The sequence below is a fragment of the Excalfactoria chinensis genome, chromosome 5 (assembly GCF_039878825.1).
Source record: "Excalfactoria chinensis isolate bCotChi1 chromosome 5, bCotChi1.hap2, whole genome shotgun sequence".
In the NCBI taxonomy this organism is placed as follows: Eukaryota; Metazoa; Chordata; class Aves; order Galliformes; family Phasianidae; genus Excalfactoria; species Excalfactoria chinensis.
Genome location: NC_092829.1, coordinates 15,105,077 through 15,122,034, shown reverse-complemented (window position 1 = coordinate 15,122,034; position 16,958 = coordinate 15,105,077). Strand labels below are relative to the sequence as shown.

Here is a 16,958-nt window from a genome sequence, read left to right as displayed (position 1 = left end):
GGGGCTGGAGCACCTCCCCTATGAAGACAGGCTGAGGGTACTGGGCCTGGAGAAAAGAAGGCTGCAGGGTGACCTCACTGCAGCCTTTCAGTACCTGAAGGGAACCTATAATCAGGAGGGGAGTAAACTCTTTGAAAGGGCCAATAATAGCAGGACAAGGGGAAATGGTTTTAAGCTGAAAGAGGGAAGATTTAGGTTGGATGTTAGGGGGAAGTTCTTTACTAGGAGAGTGGTGAGGTCCTGGAACAGGCTGCCCAGGGAGGTTGTGGATGCCCCATCCCTGGAGGTGCTCAAGGCCAGGCTGGATGGGGCCCTGGGCAACCTGATCTAGTAAATGTGGAAGTTTGGTGGTCCTGCCAGGCAGGGGGGTTGGAGCTTCATGATCCTTGAGGTACTTTCCAACCCGGGTCATTCTGTGATTCTGTGATACCATTAGATCAGATAGATACATGGGAGTTCATCAACAGTCATAAGATTAACAAGTTAATATAGCATTTATGTGCTTTCTTCAGTTATTCACTTTAAAATTTTTAAAACATTGAGTTCCTGCTGATGGCAGCATAATATAATGTGGTGCTACTAAGCAGAACAAGCATTTGCTGGAAGCCACTATAAATTAATTCTGATTTCAAAGTTGATGCTTCTTAAGAAAACAACAAAGACAGCATGCATAACCTCATAAAATGACAACTGCATATTACTTTTAAATGCCACATATTAAGGTATCACTAGAAAGTTTTCCACATAGACAAACCTGGAATAACACCTTTCCAGATAACTAAAGAATATGAATGCAACAGGACAGTAAAGCAGCTAGTGAATCGGTATGCACATTTATAGATGTCACAACATCTGGGAACAGATAATATACTAGAAAAACACTAATGTAAAAGCAGGTTTTAGTATTTTGCAAGATTAAAGAGCACAAAGCAGGAAGAGAAGATAGAAATAAAACCACTAACCTATTTTCCATTTTTAAACCCAGGTGTACTTCGGCATTTTATTCCAGTACAACCCCAATCATCCTAAGTGAAAAGTTTATTTGATTGGTCATATGGTTTGTGTGGGTAGACTGAGAAGGGTGGGCATGTGCGAAAGCTCAGAACTTTCTTATCCCAAATACAAACTTGGAGGCTGCTAATAGCAACTGCAACTGACAGGGTTTTCTCAAGAACGAGAAATGATAGTGAGTGCTTCAGCACGCACAGTAACTAAAGCTACAGCGTTGCACTGAATGTCTTTTGCAGTAAATATGCAGAATATAAATCTAAAATCAATCCTACAATGTGTGTATTGCTGGGACTGAGAAGAAAAGGGAATACACGCTACTACATTAGTTAAGGGAATGAGCGCCTGTGGATAAGCAAGTGTAATAAGGTCATACGGAGGCTCATCTGATGTTACAGAGAAATCACTTATGCTTTCCCCTTATAAGTAAATCAGATGTTAGTATATGGGGTCCTACGCAGATCATTTAAAGTCATATTACATTTGACAGAATGCTCATTTGTAGATATTACTTCAACTGTACCTATGTAATGAAAGAAAAAACGCCCAGGTCTGTCCACCATTTTACCCAGGAAAGAAGGAAAAAAAAAAGACAAGCAACAAACTCTGCCCCTCATACTGCTACAACTTTCCCATCCCTAACATCCCCCTCCCCAAAGCCAAACCATATCCAAAAATAACAGCAATGTACTTCATGCAATGCTTCCCATTTCTCTGTACTAAAAACAAAGAACTGTTTTTAATAGTATTTTTATTCGGAGTGTAAAAAAGGTTTTTGTGCATGTGGTTTTACTTTATCTTTTTTTTTTTTTTTTTTTTTTTCTTTTTGTTACAGAAATTTTGAAGCATTTTACAAAATGTATGGAAAACAGTAAGTTCGATTGCACTGAATTTACAAGTCACTTTAGAAACAAGACAATGTATGATGGGAAAACACTCCTAATTCTATGAAAGGCTAGACAATAGCATCTAACACCAAGATATGCTAAACATATGTGCGTGCGTGTGTGTGAAGTACATTAGTGTGGGATTATCCACATGCTAAAGCAAAAATAACCTTTTGAACAATAATGCTTGCATTTATAAAACCATAGAGAGCAGCTCCCCTGTAGCTGTGAAATATTTTGACTATAAATCAAAGAACAACTAAGACATTTTTACAAAATCAAATGAGTTGTTAAGAGAAAAATGAAAACATACCAACTAAGGTTTTACTTAATAGATTGGCTAAGGAAGAAATGAAAAAGGAAGAAAGCAAAGGGCAGGAGCAATACTGTGAGATGAACAGGTCTTTCTAGCTTAATTCTCCTGATTTCTCCATAAACATTACTGGAGAAATGAGTCAATAGCAATATGAACAAGCGGCTAAGGGATAAGTATTATCAGGAAGCCATGAGGTACATCATCTGAAAAAGGATTTTCTTGAAAGGCCAACTTAAAGCATCAGTGGAAACAACTCCTCTGGAGCACAGCCTGCTTTACTGACACTCTGATTATGGAGTTAAAAGCTTCAAAAGAAATAGTCCTAGTAATTTTCACACATGTTTTTAATATGCAGCCAAAATTGAGAGGTAGGATGATGAAAATCAATCTGCACATTTTATAAGAATATCAAATAATTTAGCTCTGTCTGTTTGTAAGAGGCTAATGTTTAAATTAGGGTCACACAGAGCAGGAAACAAAACTCATGGTGGAACAGCACTCGTGGCTAAGAATGCAAGTAGTGAGGAATAGATGATATCTGTGTAGTGTGGAATGGTATCTGCCAGCAATATGCGAAACTGGAATAAACAAACAAGAAGAAAAATCTGCTTGGGTTAAACCCTTTGGAAAAGACAAGTAGGTAAAACAGGCTAGGTTCTGTTGAAGATATGCGACTAGGAAGACATTAGTTTTGGCATCACTGTTTGATATGGATGTAGATCTTTCAGATTAGATAAAAATAGAGCTGCATCATTTTAGGAGAATAATTATCCAGACAAAATGGAGAAGAAATCAAACACTTAATTGGAAAGGCTTTATTATTCTTGAAGCTAATGGCTGATCAATTTATTAAATAGTTACTGAAGCAGAAAATGACTCCATTACTTCAAGATTGATCTCACTAGCTAATGAGGACATTATAAAACAGCTGTTCATAAGCTAATCCATACAATACTGGATTTTTCTTTAAGCAAAGTGTGATAAATCCCAAGTGGGTTTGTAACTAGATCTTTGAATATTAACAGGGTATGCTGGAATAATGCAATAGCAAAGGTTAGTAAAGATATTTATGATACAGAGCAGTCTGGACTTGAACAGAAAAGTGTTACAACACTTAAGGATTTGCATCTCAAGTTGAAGGGGTAAAACCCAATGTTTCAGAAATTAAACATCAATAAAACTGCGCAAGCAAGATACCAAAAACCTATAGATTCTATGAAGAACAGAAGGAGACAGATAGGGAAGAGAAAAATCAATACAGAAAACTACATCTTTGGTACACAATGGAAGTAAAAGCTAGACTAGGGATATTGAACAACAACAAATTAGTCCTTAAAAGCTTTTTTGTACTTAAGTAGTTTGGAAAAAAAAAATTCAGGAATGAACCCCTTACCACCATAATCCTTATTTTTGTCATCTCTGAAGCAAAAACCGACAAGTATGGGAATGGGAACACTTTAAACAGGAAGAAAACTAATGCATTCAAAAACAGACCCTTTCCCAGTATTGTAGAAATAATAATAGAGAAGATTTCAGGCAGTAAAAATGTTAAAGAAAATATCACATCTATGAGTATAATGATTGAAGAACAGAAAATGCATTGCTGTATAGCATCTTTTAAGAGAAGATGGATGGACAATTACAATTTTAATCACATATAGAATTATACATAAAGACGAAATAAGACAGTAAGATTAGATAACACTGAAACAACAAAGTAGATCATCATACACATTCAGTAAAGAGACACTGCAGAAAACAGTCTAGGGAACAGTTACTCCAAACCAGAGCTGCTTAACAGCCAGCTTCATCAAGGTGAGCCTAGAGTCAAGAGGGCAGATGTAATTTTGGAATGCAATAGTTGAAGCAGAAACAGAAAGAAACTGCCTTTCTACAATACCCTTGTGAGGCCACATCTGGAACACTATAATAATTCTCATTATAACAGTTACACACACAAAATTTCAAATTGGAGCAGCTGCAGAAAAAGGCTGTGAGGGTTATCAGCTGACTGGAGACTGCAGAGCATGAAAAATATTTAATGTAGTTAGTCTACCAAAACAAAAGAGGTACAATTTCTATGTACAAATACAGATGGGACAAGCACCATGCAGGGAAAGAACAGTTCATCTAGAGGACAATGTTTCCACAAAAAACTAGTACATATTACAGCAGTGCAGATTAATGGAACACTGAAGATGGAAATCAATTCTCCTAACATTACAAAAGAAATAGTAGAACAGAATGTTTCCTCAGTTTGCTTTGGATAGGCTGTAGAAGAGGTGGAGAAAAATGTTTAACCATTCTAAAAACACCTCATGAGAAGCACTACAAAAGTAATGCCTCCTATTTTATTGTAGTACGGCTTCCACTGCACTCTTTCAACTATGTTTCTCCATTTATTAATTCATAGTGCAGTAGCACTGTTCCTCAGCAGACAGAAGCAGTAGTCAATCCTGTGATGTTCGGTGGAGTTTATACATGCTGTATTCCATCTTAGGAACACAATGTCCTTATAAAAATGCAAATCCATAAACTATAATGAAGATAGTTTCTGACTAAAGCCAGAACAAATTACTTATACTTGAAAACTTTCTGGTTTCCTGTCTTCAACAGCCTGCGGCAGCTAGCTCATAACCCAAAATGGGACTCCTTCAATCAAGATTCAGAGGGGTATCTACAGCCTAGCCATGCCAAGCAAATATAACAGTCAGGGATAAAACCCTGAGGCTAATGACCAATTTGTTACATAAAAGAATATCTATCTATCAACAGTGCCTTGTTTAGTGGACCATTCTGTAAAAGCACATAATAACAGCTAATATAAAGCACACACAACAAACAACAAACAAACAAACATACACAGTATGGAAAGAAAAAACAGAAGCACTAATGCTGTCTTTCTGTAAAATAAGTGATTCTCTCACTATACTTAGTGCTGATGCAGCCTCACCTTGAGTATTTTAAGCAGTTCTGGGCTCCACAACACAAAAAAGTTGATAAGGTCCTTGGAAGCCTGCAGGGGAGGGCAACAAAACTGCTGACAGGGCTGGAGGCATGTCCTGTGATAATGAGCTGAGGACAATAGGCTGTCCAGTCTGGAGAAGAGGACAAAGGGCAGTCTCACTGCTCCCTGCAACCTCCTGAGAAGGGAAAGCAGAGGAGGGTAGGGGGCTCTGTGCCTGGGAATCAATGGCAGGATGGGAACAGAAAAGAGCTGAAAGAGGAGGCTCAGACTGGGTATTTTACAGTTCTTTACTGTGAGGGTGGCCAGATGCTTGAATGTGTGGTTATCCCTGAAGTGGTCAGGCAGTTGGATCAGATGATGTTTGTAAGGTCTCTTCTAAATAAACTATGTTATTCTATTCATGACTAACAACTAAAAACTTCAGGACTTACAGAAATATCATTTCTGAGAACAAACTTATGCCCAAGATAGAAAAGACTAAGATGAAATGGATTTGAAAAAGCTTCCTGTCAAAAAGTTGACAAGGGTGCACACAACAGCCTTCCTAGAGACAGGACTTTGGTAAGGCTAACAGATGACTGCTCCTTGTCCATTCATATATTACTGCACTTTTCTCAAAGAATTCCCAGCGCTCTACTTATCAAGAAAAAAAAAGGTGCCATCTCATCCAACACCAGACATAACAGCGCAACTATTCCCAACCTTGGCAAAACAGACTAGTGTCATCTATTCCCTCTAATTGATAGATACGTCCCTGTCCCACAAAACATCTATGAGTGTAGCATCATACACTCCGTGTACCAGTAGCTCTTATGTTATGCCTACTTGGACAAGAAGAAATTTGCAAATCAATGATCTGCAATTCCGCGATATTTACTGTAGCTCAGGAGTCCTGGAGGGTCAGGAATGAAAGGATTTAATACTTTTTAGAGAGGAATGAGACACTGCCTTGATGCTTCTATGAAAGATTCTTGGAAGAAAAAAAATAGTCCATCACACTTCAACAAATGTAAATGTTTAAACTGTGAACCTAGCCTTTAGCTGTCTTCAAACCTGTTACCATATGTCTTTCCTTTTTGAGTGTACTTAACATTAAAATACCATGCTTACACTCCTCAAATAACCCATCTGTTGTTCCCTACTTCTCCTACTTCAAAAGCTTGTCAGCTGTTATCTCAATTTTCAGCATAAAATTACCAATTAATATTCAATATTTATTTTGCTTCATTACACTAATTTCAGGCACAATACTTATCTTTAGCTGCACCAACACTTGAAATAATGACAGAGAACCTTAGGAAGCTAGGATAAAGAAGGCAGTATCATAAATATGTCACTTAGCTCTGTCTCTCTTTATTGAAAAACTACTTTTGATAAACCACGAGGTAGGACAGACAGAAGTGTTATTTCAAGAGTTCATACTACTCAAAAAAAACCAACAACAAAACAACAGCACTAAGATTTAGGCTCCTCATAACAAGGATAAAAAGACAGGTGTCATAGAAAGGAGGCCACAAATAAGGCTCCTCAACATAGACCTGCGCATGAGATATAAAAAGCTCATTATGGAACAGTGTTCACTTATAAAAAGCCAGAAACCTCTTAGCAACTGAAGGATTTATTCCAAAACATTCTCTTCCCAAGAAATATAGGCATTGCTTATTTAATCGCTATGGCTCTCACCAACACTGAGTGTCCAAAGCACTTTGGCTTTTCTCTGTCAGCTTTCAACAGAGTTCAAAACAGTTAACTTAGCATATTAGCTGTAACACATGACCACAGCCAATTTCTGGTTGGAATTCTGATATCAAGACAGTCTTGAAATAACTAAGCATAATGGTTACCTTGGGTTTTACTAAGGAACTCTGAGAGTTATGTGCTCTGAAAAGATGCAGTTGTCACAAGCAGTGCTCTATAGCCGATGTTGAGGGAAATAAATGGAAGGAAGACAAGCAGCCCCAGTATCAATGCAACTCAACATAGACTAGCTTGCATCGTACTGAACACACCTTCAGACTCTATTGCACAACTCTAGGGCTGCTTATATACTCGAAGTAGGTAACCATTAAACTGAAATAAATAAAATTCAAGGCAAATCCAAACAGCAAAAAACCTGATCTACACCCTCCCAGTTAACTACTTCAGTAGTTTAGGATATATTGCGGTTCCTTCTCACCTGCTCTCAAATTTTTGCTTTCAAGAGGGTCACCTCACCAGTCCACTGTACAGTTTGATGGCTAGGACTGAGCATCATCTGTGGGTATAAGTCCTGCCAAGATGATGGAGAACTGAACACCTCATTTCTACTACAAGGACAAGTTGTCTAATGAAATACAGGAAAAACAGTGTAACTTCTAATGAATTCAAATGCCTTAGGACATGACTGAGATTAACTATTTGGACTTTCTAATACTGGCACCTTACTCTTACCCATGTCATCAGAGCAAGGTACTCAGACTTGTTCACAGCACTAGAGTCATTCAGCAAATATCTTGTATTTTACTATTTCTGGAAAACACTACTACATACCTATTTCACTTTTACAGGTTTATTACCTATTCCCCAATAGTTTGTTCCCTTACTCCTCAAGGTCTCAGAGGAGACTGCATGCTTTTGCTGACAATATAATGGACAAAGGAAGAACACTTAACTCTCTTTCAAAAAATAAATCCCTATCTTGCTGTTAACGGCATAGCATGGCATTTGTTAATTCCTTCCACTCCCTTACATTAAGATGGGGCAGAATTCTTAGGCTCTCTGAAATTTGTTTCTGTTTACTGACCTAAAGATGAATGGAGCCAGATTATTATCTAATCAAGCTATGTTTGTTTAGCAACTTTTGAGTTCTACAGTACAGGAAAGTTAACAATTTAAGATATGATGGTATGTCAACGGTATTCTTCAAATACTGAACATGAAACAGTTCTGGGAATACCAGCTCTAGAAAGTTAAAAACTGACAGATAACACATTAAGTTATCACAACAGAAAAGTGCTTTAAAATATCTATTTATCAGTATGACTCACAGTGTGTTCTATTACTTCCTTGAAACCTGTAGCATTTTACAATACAGAGCAGTAATGAGCTTCTGAAAATTTAGATTCTTTTCACCAAAAAGGTCAAAATAGAAGAACATACAGCTGTGAGGAGGGCAAGGGAACACTCAGTGAAACAAAGCAAGTAGACCATGCAGAGGTATGTGGATAAGAATAACAATGAAAGAAGAAGAAACACAAAACACAAGCCTTATGCTTTACTTCAGTGTTTTTAAAGTACAGTGATTCATTACGCTATAAAAGTATAATCTTACATAAAACTGTGATAATGGATATTGACTAAACACAAAGAATACCAAGAAAAGCCTTGCACTTTGCAGGAATTCAGACATAACTGAATGACAAAAGGCAAAGCATGACGGTATTTGAAATTTTCACAAAAGGCAATGAACATCAACAGGAAATAACAGTTCAACTAACAATGAGCAAGCCTCAGATCCACACAAGAGGATCACTTCTCAGTTTGCTAGGAAGTACTGTGAGATTGTATCTTATACAGAAGTTGCAGTCCAAGATAACAGACTCAACAATAAACTAAGTTTTTATGTTTTATATACACACACATACATATTGACAACTACATCAACGGCACCAGATATTGTGTGCAAGAACAGATTGGAAACTTGAGGTCGTGCTGATAAATCTTTACAAAAATAATCCAGTTACATGAAGAAGTCAATCCAAATTTATCTCATTGATCAGATGGGGCTGGCTGCTGTCAGCATCAATTGCAGAAAGCACAATAAGAATCTCAGTCATTACCTTGACTTCTTAGGAGCCAGAATCAACCTGACAGCACTAAAGAGAAGATGCTAAAAGAATGCCTAGAAATATCCATCGAATTCTTCAGCAATTGTTGTATTTTGACAGAAATGCCTATTAGAAAGATATTCTGTTCTAGTGCACCAGTAGGTTTTTAGGCAGTACACTCTTACCACTGTGTTTGTACCACACAAGATTAACAATTTAGAACCACCATTAGGAACCCGTATCATTCACATACATATTTACATTAACAGAAAGATCAGGGCTTTAGAAAGATCAGACAACTCAAGCAAACAGGCTTAGTCACAAAATGTAGTTATAAACAACTATAGGGAACATTAACCATACCACACTTGTAAGGCCCTTAAGTATGTTTTGAATGATCCTTTGTTTTCTTACTAAAACAGAGAGAATTGTAGTTTCAGAAATACTTCTAAATCATTAATGATTCTGAGAGAAGTAGCAGCTTTTCCATTGTAATTTATATTGTCATTAAGTAGCAGAAGATGAACCGAAACCAGGTAGAAGACGATAGACCATAGTGCTTTGATCACATTTGTTTTTAACAATGGAAGGATATAAAATTAGGTAGCTGATACTTCAATTGCCTCTCAAACTAGGATCTGCTGGCAGAGATCCCTCAAAGTACAGGAAGGACTAGGAGAAGAACAGCCAGATAGTTCTGAAATCCTGAAACGTGTGCAAGCACCTGACAAGAACACAGTCAATTCGTACATGAATTGACAAAGAAGAAAATATGAAACACCAGAAGGCTACAAAATGCAGTTACAAAGAATTGGGTTTGAGCCTCAAATTTCTGACGAGAGCTGCTATCAACTGAGGTTCTGGTTAGAAAGAAAAAGGTAGCAATACTTACGACAGACAACAAAAGGGAGGCATTCAGCATCAAGAAACATGATATTTGCTACTGTATTACAAGACAAGAGGAAACAATACTGGGGGAAAAATGAGTAAAAAACAGCCCAATTTCAAATCTATCCTCTCTCAAAATTAATAAGAATATTAAAAACAAAAACAAAAACAAAAAACAAACAAACAAACAAACAAAAAAACATGAAGAAGGGAAAGCGTACAAAGTAAATATAACTTTTACTCACATAAAATTTTCTGGATATTCACTCAAGGCCATATCAATGATATTCAAAGCATCGTGATAGTGTTTCTGAGCTGATAGCAAAAGTGCAAGGAGATGAAGAGAGTTGGCATCATCTCCTTGTAGCTGCAGAGCCTGGCGAACATAACCCAAAGCTTCTGGTATCTGATCAAAATCAACAAAAAGCAGAAAAAGAAAGCACAACTATTAGAAATATTGCTTAGTACTTAATTACTTGCACCTAGTGCTTTTATGCTATTTGTGTAGAATTCTATTGACACCTTCAGAACACTAACCAGAAGTTTAAAAATAGACCCAATGCTCAAAAAAGAATTGTAAAAATTAAACAATATATATTAACTATGCAAAATAAGTTGCAGTTTAAAGAAAAAACACCTCAGTCCTTTAAAATGTTAACCTACAGATAAATATATATTTTTTAAAATATTGACTGTATTTTTATATAATTTTAAAATACTTTAATTGTAGTACACTAAAACATACAGCTAAATTGACACAGTAAATTCCCTTCACACAGAATTTCATGATCTACTGTGTTACCTGTGTTTCTACTCAAAGTAAGTAAAGTGTTAAAACCAGGGAAATTAACTGAGCAACACCAGAAATTCAGAATTCAGAAATACAAGTCATAGCTTGCTACTGAAAAACAGTACATGATATTTACAGGGCAATCCATTTCACTCTAACTTTGTTTAACGTCTCTGCTACTCATTAGCAATGAAAAGCAGTCACCTACACCGTGTCAACTACCATTTACATAACTACTACCCAAAATAAAATTGACACAGGAAAGACTTATGTCATATACAAAGCAATTTTCCATTATCCAAATTGATGTGCTACCTGGTAGAACACTTACCTTCCTTACATTTAAGAGCTGTTCACATTAGACTGAGCTCTGATCTTTTTCATAGCTTTAAAAGACTTTCTAGTTATTGTCTTAAACACTTTTTGTAAATTTTGTTCACAAACCTACAAGTATTCAGAAAAGACACGCATCACAGCAGATGCTGCAGACTTTGGTATTATCTAAGATCCTTAAAAGCCAGATACAATAGTTTCATTCTCTTTATAACCTGTAAGCATAATTTACACATAATAGACAGGGCAGGTTTTTTTGCTCTCCACCCAGCAGTGTAAAGTCTAGAAAAAAAAAAAACAAAACCAAACAACTGAAGTTTACTGGCTTATTTCTGTTCCTAGGGCTGGAAATACGGTGGTAGAAGTCCAGAGAATGTCAGCCTGTAAAACGTTGACAGAGAAGTACAAATAATCAAAGGTGTTGAGAGAGAATATTTCCCTTTTTTTTATTTCTAAAAAAAAATAATATATATATGTGTGTGTGTGTGTGTGTGTGTGCGTGTGTGTGTGTATATATACACACAGGCATATATGCACAAAGAAAACAACAATTTTATTGAAAATAATCTCTTGTATCCATCAGCAGATCTAAGTCTTAAAGTTCAAGTGATAATGAGAGGCTGCGCTTTCAAAAGAGAACTAACCTGTCTGGATATGGCAAGTTGCAGTGCCAAGTAAAATGCTGCCAGATGATCTGTTGGAGACAAACTGTGAGCCCTGAAAAAACAAAGAAACAAAATTGTAAATCTTTTCTCCTCTTAATACAGGTTAGAGATGTATACATATTGTGTGGACATGCTTTCAAACACAAGAATGATATAATCTACATGAGAATTACTCAAGCATTTGCATTAACCCTGACCAGGATGGTTCCAAAGCACAGAACTTGAAGACCAAGAGCAGTAAAGTAAATCTGAGATTTATTTCTTTAAACTCACAAAGTTCCAGGACACTTTCAGCATACTAAGCTTCCTAGGAAGCTGGCTACTTCCTGGCTTTGATTTTTTTGTAATACTAAATAGACAAGTACTTTGCAATGTTGGAATGTAAAGAAACCTATGTTGGATGGTTCATCATGCACCTGTGTTTGAAGGTCAGATGAAGAAAGCTATGTTGATGATTGTTTTATAAGTAACTCCTGTCCCCAACTATAGGTCAGATTTGACCTGTTCATATTGACAGAAATCCCACAGAAAATGGTCTTGTAACACATTCAACTGTAATACACAACCATTCCCCTACAAAATAAGGTATTTGTTTGAGCACAGGTACGGCTTTTTTGTTTTTCTTTTTGGTAGGAGTTTGGGAGCTTTAGTACAGAGACAAAACTATAGATGACTGTACCCCAAAATGATGTGTAGTAAACACTGGGCAGCACAAATGGAACTGCTTTTCATTTATATTCCATGCATTCTTATAATGCAGGCTCAGGTAGAACTAGCTTGCGTAATAACCACCTTCAGAATATCTAGTCAGTCTCCTTTGTAGGGAAAGAACAAAACCCTTTAAAATACATTACAGTCACAGATATTCTGCTTTTGAATTGTCCTGTCTTGTCAATTCCAAAGAAATAACTTTGTTAGTTTAGCAACTGTTCAACACGTATCAATGTAGTTTAATTTATTAGAGGGCTGCTTCTTATTTTTTTGAATGTTTCTTTAAAGAACCAGCGGTGGCTGTTTCTATTTCTTTTTGTTTTCTTTTTTAATTCAAGAATCAATCAAGATGAAACCACTCTGAAAAGGAGAGATTGCATCTTGACGGGTAGTAGTTCAGTCACCAAGCTTCAGTTCGTGATAGAATAAAGCTGTTACTATCTATCATAAATTTGGTGAGTTCTGTGACACTTCAATTCACACCAGCCACAGGAAAAGCACTGAAAGTCTTCCAAAGGAAGTCAGTGAAACAAACACCCCCTCATCAGTGCATAAAGATAGCAAAAAGAACCTTCTTAAATGGCCAGTGAATTGTTGGCCTCAAAAACCAGCACTTGCAGTAGAAACCTGTATTTCTTCAGGAATGCATCATTTACATAAACAATTAAAGGCAAACAAACAAACAAAAACCAACACCACAAAAATGAAATAAACAAAACCAACAATTTGACAAATCAAAATACTGCTCCTGAATGCAGTACAATTGCTTGTTCTTTAAGCTGTGCTGTAGATGAATGGGGAATTTCAATTTCTACCCCCTGAAAAAAAATACTCTTTATTTAAAGAAGCATGAGAGAAAGCGGGCATGACTCTGCTAAGTGGAGAACAATTTATTCTCAGCAGTAATAAACTTGCAGTAACATCTTCTACCTAAATTATCAACACAAGCAACTAGCAACACCATGATACACAATGAAGCGTATTTCCAGCAAAGCAGATTTATTGGTATTTCTATAAAAACTAGTGGGAAAATGTTAATACGCAAAACTACCACCTCTCAAAACATACATTGTCCCTTATTACACAAGTGTAGGATATTTAAGATGCAGAAACTCCATTCTCTCCAAGAGCCAAATCTTTCTATTCAATATTACGTGTGGACGATGAGCTACTCATATCAGCAACATCAACAACTCACTATAGCTTTCAAAACATATACCTTGTGCATTACTGACGCCTCCAAAAGATACTTTAATTAAAAGTCTATGTAAGAAAGGCCAGCAGAAAGGATGAATATATAACTGAAATAACATGCACTTAAATAATACTAAACAGTGTTTCTGGGGGTTGGATGAACTGAAAATGTACAAATAAAAACAACCCAAAGAAACACAAATATGCAGAGAAAGCAGATGCTATTTATCCCCACGTTCCTAAAACTTCCCTGCACACATATTTCTTCTAAATAGAATATTTCAAAGATCCATTTCACTACAAAATGAAAATTACACTCAACCTAAATAGCTAGAAAAGATACATAGGGGTTAACCAAAGAGAAGCTAAATATGTTTTTATATTTCAGCTGTACCACTCAGGAGTCTTGGAGACCAAGGAGTTAAGAAGGAATCAATAAGTTTTTTGTTCAGCTGTAGAGACTGGAATTTAATAAGTGGTGTATTCACATGTTGCAGCACTTCTGGTTATATCATCACAATTTGTTTCTTCTCTAACTAGGCTATTCATCCATTTATCATTTGTAGAGTTCAAACTGTTGATAATCAACTATTGTCATATCCATGAGCACTACTTCTGTGTAAGGCACTTTGAAGATGGGTGCATTTGCGATGTCATTACATACACTATTAAATCTCCACATGAAAAATAATCCTTTTCCTAGCTTACTACTTGCACTTCACCTCTCATCCACAGCAGAAGGTTCTCGATCATTCTGCCTCTACAGGCATAAATTTCAAACACCTGCTATATAATCTAATCTTCAACTACTTCTTCAAGAAACATGCACATTGAACCATGAATTAATATTTTGCATCATATCATTTTTTCCTTCTAGATCAGAACAGAATAATACCTTAAACAAATATTTTATACTAGAGCAAATATTTCATACTAGAGAACCATAAAAGTGTCTTTAAAATGAAAGCAAAGGAAACCCTTATGAATAAATTTAGATATTTCTGGCAGAAAATGATGAAGTGAATGTTAAAGAAATACATTCTGTACTCACGAAGACAAATTCCCAGAGGTGAAAACCTTATTCCATAATCTTTTGCAAGTCCCTCTCTAATATATAATGAAGCTTTTCCCTATATAAGCAGAATGAAATGAAAAGATTAACACCCACTCACCTCTGAAATGCAAGAAGAGCCTTTCTCTGCAAGACCTCTTGCATCCCTCGCAAAGATGCTGAAAAGGACATATTTAATCAGTGATGCGCAAGATCATGGATTTACAGTCCACATGCTTACCAAAGTAGTGATAAGACAAGGACTGAGAAAAATGGTTGCATGCAGTAGCTTAATGTTAAGTTTAGCAACCTGCTAGGTATCCTTCTTTAAGCAACATGAGAATTTCCAGATGTGTTTATTCTTATCTTACCATCAGTAGCCTGCAGACTGTAAGTCAGTCCTAGTGCCAAGTATCCTTTTGCCTTGAACTCGGACGTTTTGTCTCCAAGATCAACAACCGTTTTGGCAAATCTTTCTGCTTCTTCCAACTGAAAATATTATAAAACATCCATGTAAGTCTAAAAGTAGCAAAAGATTACATAAGGTGAAGAATGCACAGCATGTTTATTATGCTTACCAAGAATGTCGCAATCTCAGTCAATCACTGTAAAGACTATTTTCCTTTTCATTAAACCTAATTTTCTTGCTAAATCCACAATACAGAATGCAGATTTAAGAATGCTGAAACATTTACTTTTATGGTTGAGAGAAATACTGGTACATAATGCCCAGACACCACGTTTTCACCTCTTAAAAAATAAAATGGCATTTCTGCTCTATGTATGTCACCTACAATTTTCACACTTCATATTCAGTGAGTTTTTACTCCATGAACTATGAAAAAAACCAAAAATCAATGACAAAAGGACAAAAGCCAAGATTCCACAACTCTGCAAAAAAAGAAAAATAAAAAAGTAAAAAAAAAGAAAAAAAAAAGTAAAAAAAAAAGTAAAAAAAAAAAGTATAGCCATGCAGATCCCTGCATCACATACAGTAATGCTAAATGCATTCAAACTCATAAATGGGTCTAAACTGCATACCCAGGTTACCATAAAACCTATGTCAGTAGATAAAAATGCTAAATACAGCAACCTCCAATCTCCATTTGGAGTCAATCCATGCTATTTTCTCAGTTTCTGATTGTGACCTTCCTTTTTTCTGCTCATCCTTTCTGAAATACTGTTCTTAAATTTACATGTGTCTCTTGAAACACCACATCTTCCATCACCTGAACGTTTTTCATACAGACACACTAATTTCAAGGCTATCTAAAATACAGAAAACATTTTTTAAAGACACTGCCCCTTCCAAGAACAGCAGCTATCTCCAAACATAGTATCAACGGTAGAGCATCTCAAAAAATTATGAGAGATTTGCCCCGTTCACTTCTCAAGACAGTTATTTTCCTCTTGCACGGAAGAAACAGAAGTCAGTTCAATTTTTAATCTATGTATGCCAACAACATTTTAATTTGTAATTCACTTTAGGTGCATCTTATGATTATCCATATAGCATATCTTGATACTCTTATAACCATTGCTGTCAAGTATCTTAAAGCCACATGAACAGGGATTCACGTGTATTTTCAGTGATCATCTGGTGCATGTAATCACTGTGCAAAAGTATCTTCTACATCTCTAATCCAAGATTTTGTTGCACTTTAATGTTGGCTTTTGCTGAAAAAGAAAAGGAAACAATGGCAAAGCTTACCCAGTGGAGAGATCCCATACAGAGCTTTGCAGCAAGGAGAGGAATAGTTGCATCATCTGGTTTCAAACGTATACATTCCTTCAAGACTTTAACAGCTCGTGCAGACTGTCAAAAACATTTTTCATTAAAATTACTAAGAGCATAACTATGTTTTACAGATATAAAATTCCTATTTCCATTATTGTCTTTATTTTTCCTTTATGCAAAGGAGTCAAAACCAAACATTTTGCTGAAAATGTGTCACAACTCATGCAAGTGAAACACATAACTGTAATCACTGCTGTAGTTTTTTTCCCCATATGAAATAAGATTAAGTGTTCCAGGAGAAATATTTGCTCAGAATGTAATTTCAATGGGTACATTTCAAAGTTTGGTAGGCCTGTAAGCTTGCAGCATTTCAGCAAGGCAAATGAAAGAAGCAAAATGTGAGCAGTCATACGAACAAGCTGTGTTTCAGTACTCTTTGGGAGTTAATGCAACACTTAAGAATAGATATGGTACAAGTCTTTATAACACACTGTCACTGCTCCTCTTTAATTTATTTTCCTCTATCTATTCACAGTTCAGAAGAAAATTTTAAATGAATGGAGAAGGCCAAGAATAATTAATCAAAAGGAACTGAAAATGGAA

The 16,958-nt window shown here is 36.1% G+C and overlaps 1 protein-coding gene across 2 annotated transcripts in view; it reads right to left on the bottom strand.

The window, feature by feature from the left end:
- The window catches only part of TTC7B (tetratricopeptide repeat domain 7B), a 114,776-nt gene that overhangs the window by 46,026 nt on the left and 51,792 nt on the right, over positions 1–16,958 (bottom strand). For both annotated transcript variants that reach the window (XM_072338611.1, XM_072338612.1), the window contains 5 exons: positions 16,329–16,433; positions 14,989–15,106; positions 14,739–14,796; positions 11,641–11,713; positions 10,119–10,279 (listed from right to left, as the gene is read on the bottom strand). In XM_072338611.1, coding sequence (XP_072194712.1) covers positions 10,119–10,279; positions 11,641–11,713; positions 14,739–14,796; positions 14,989–15,106; positions 16,329–16,433 — 515 coding nt within the window. The remainder of the gene's footprint in view (positions 1–10,118; positions 10,280–11,640; positions 11,714–14,738; positions 14,797–14,988; positions 15,107–16,328; positions 16,434–16,958) is intronic.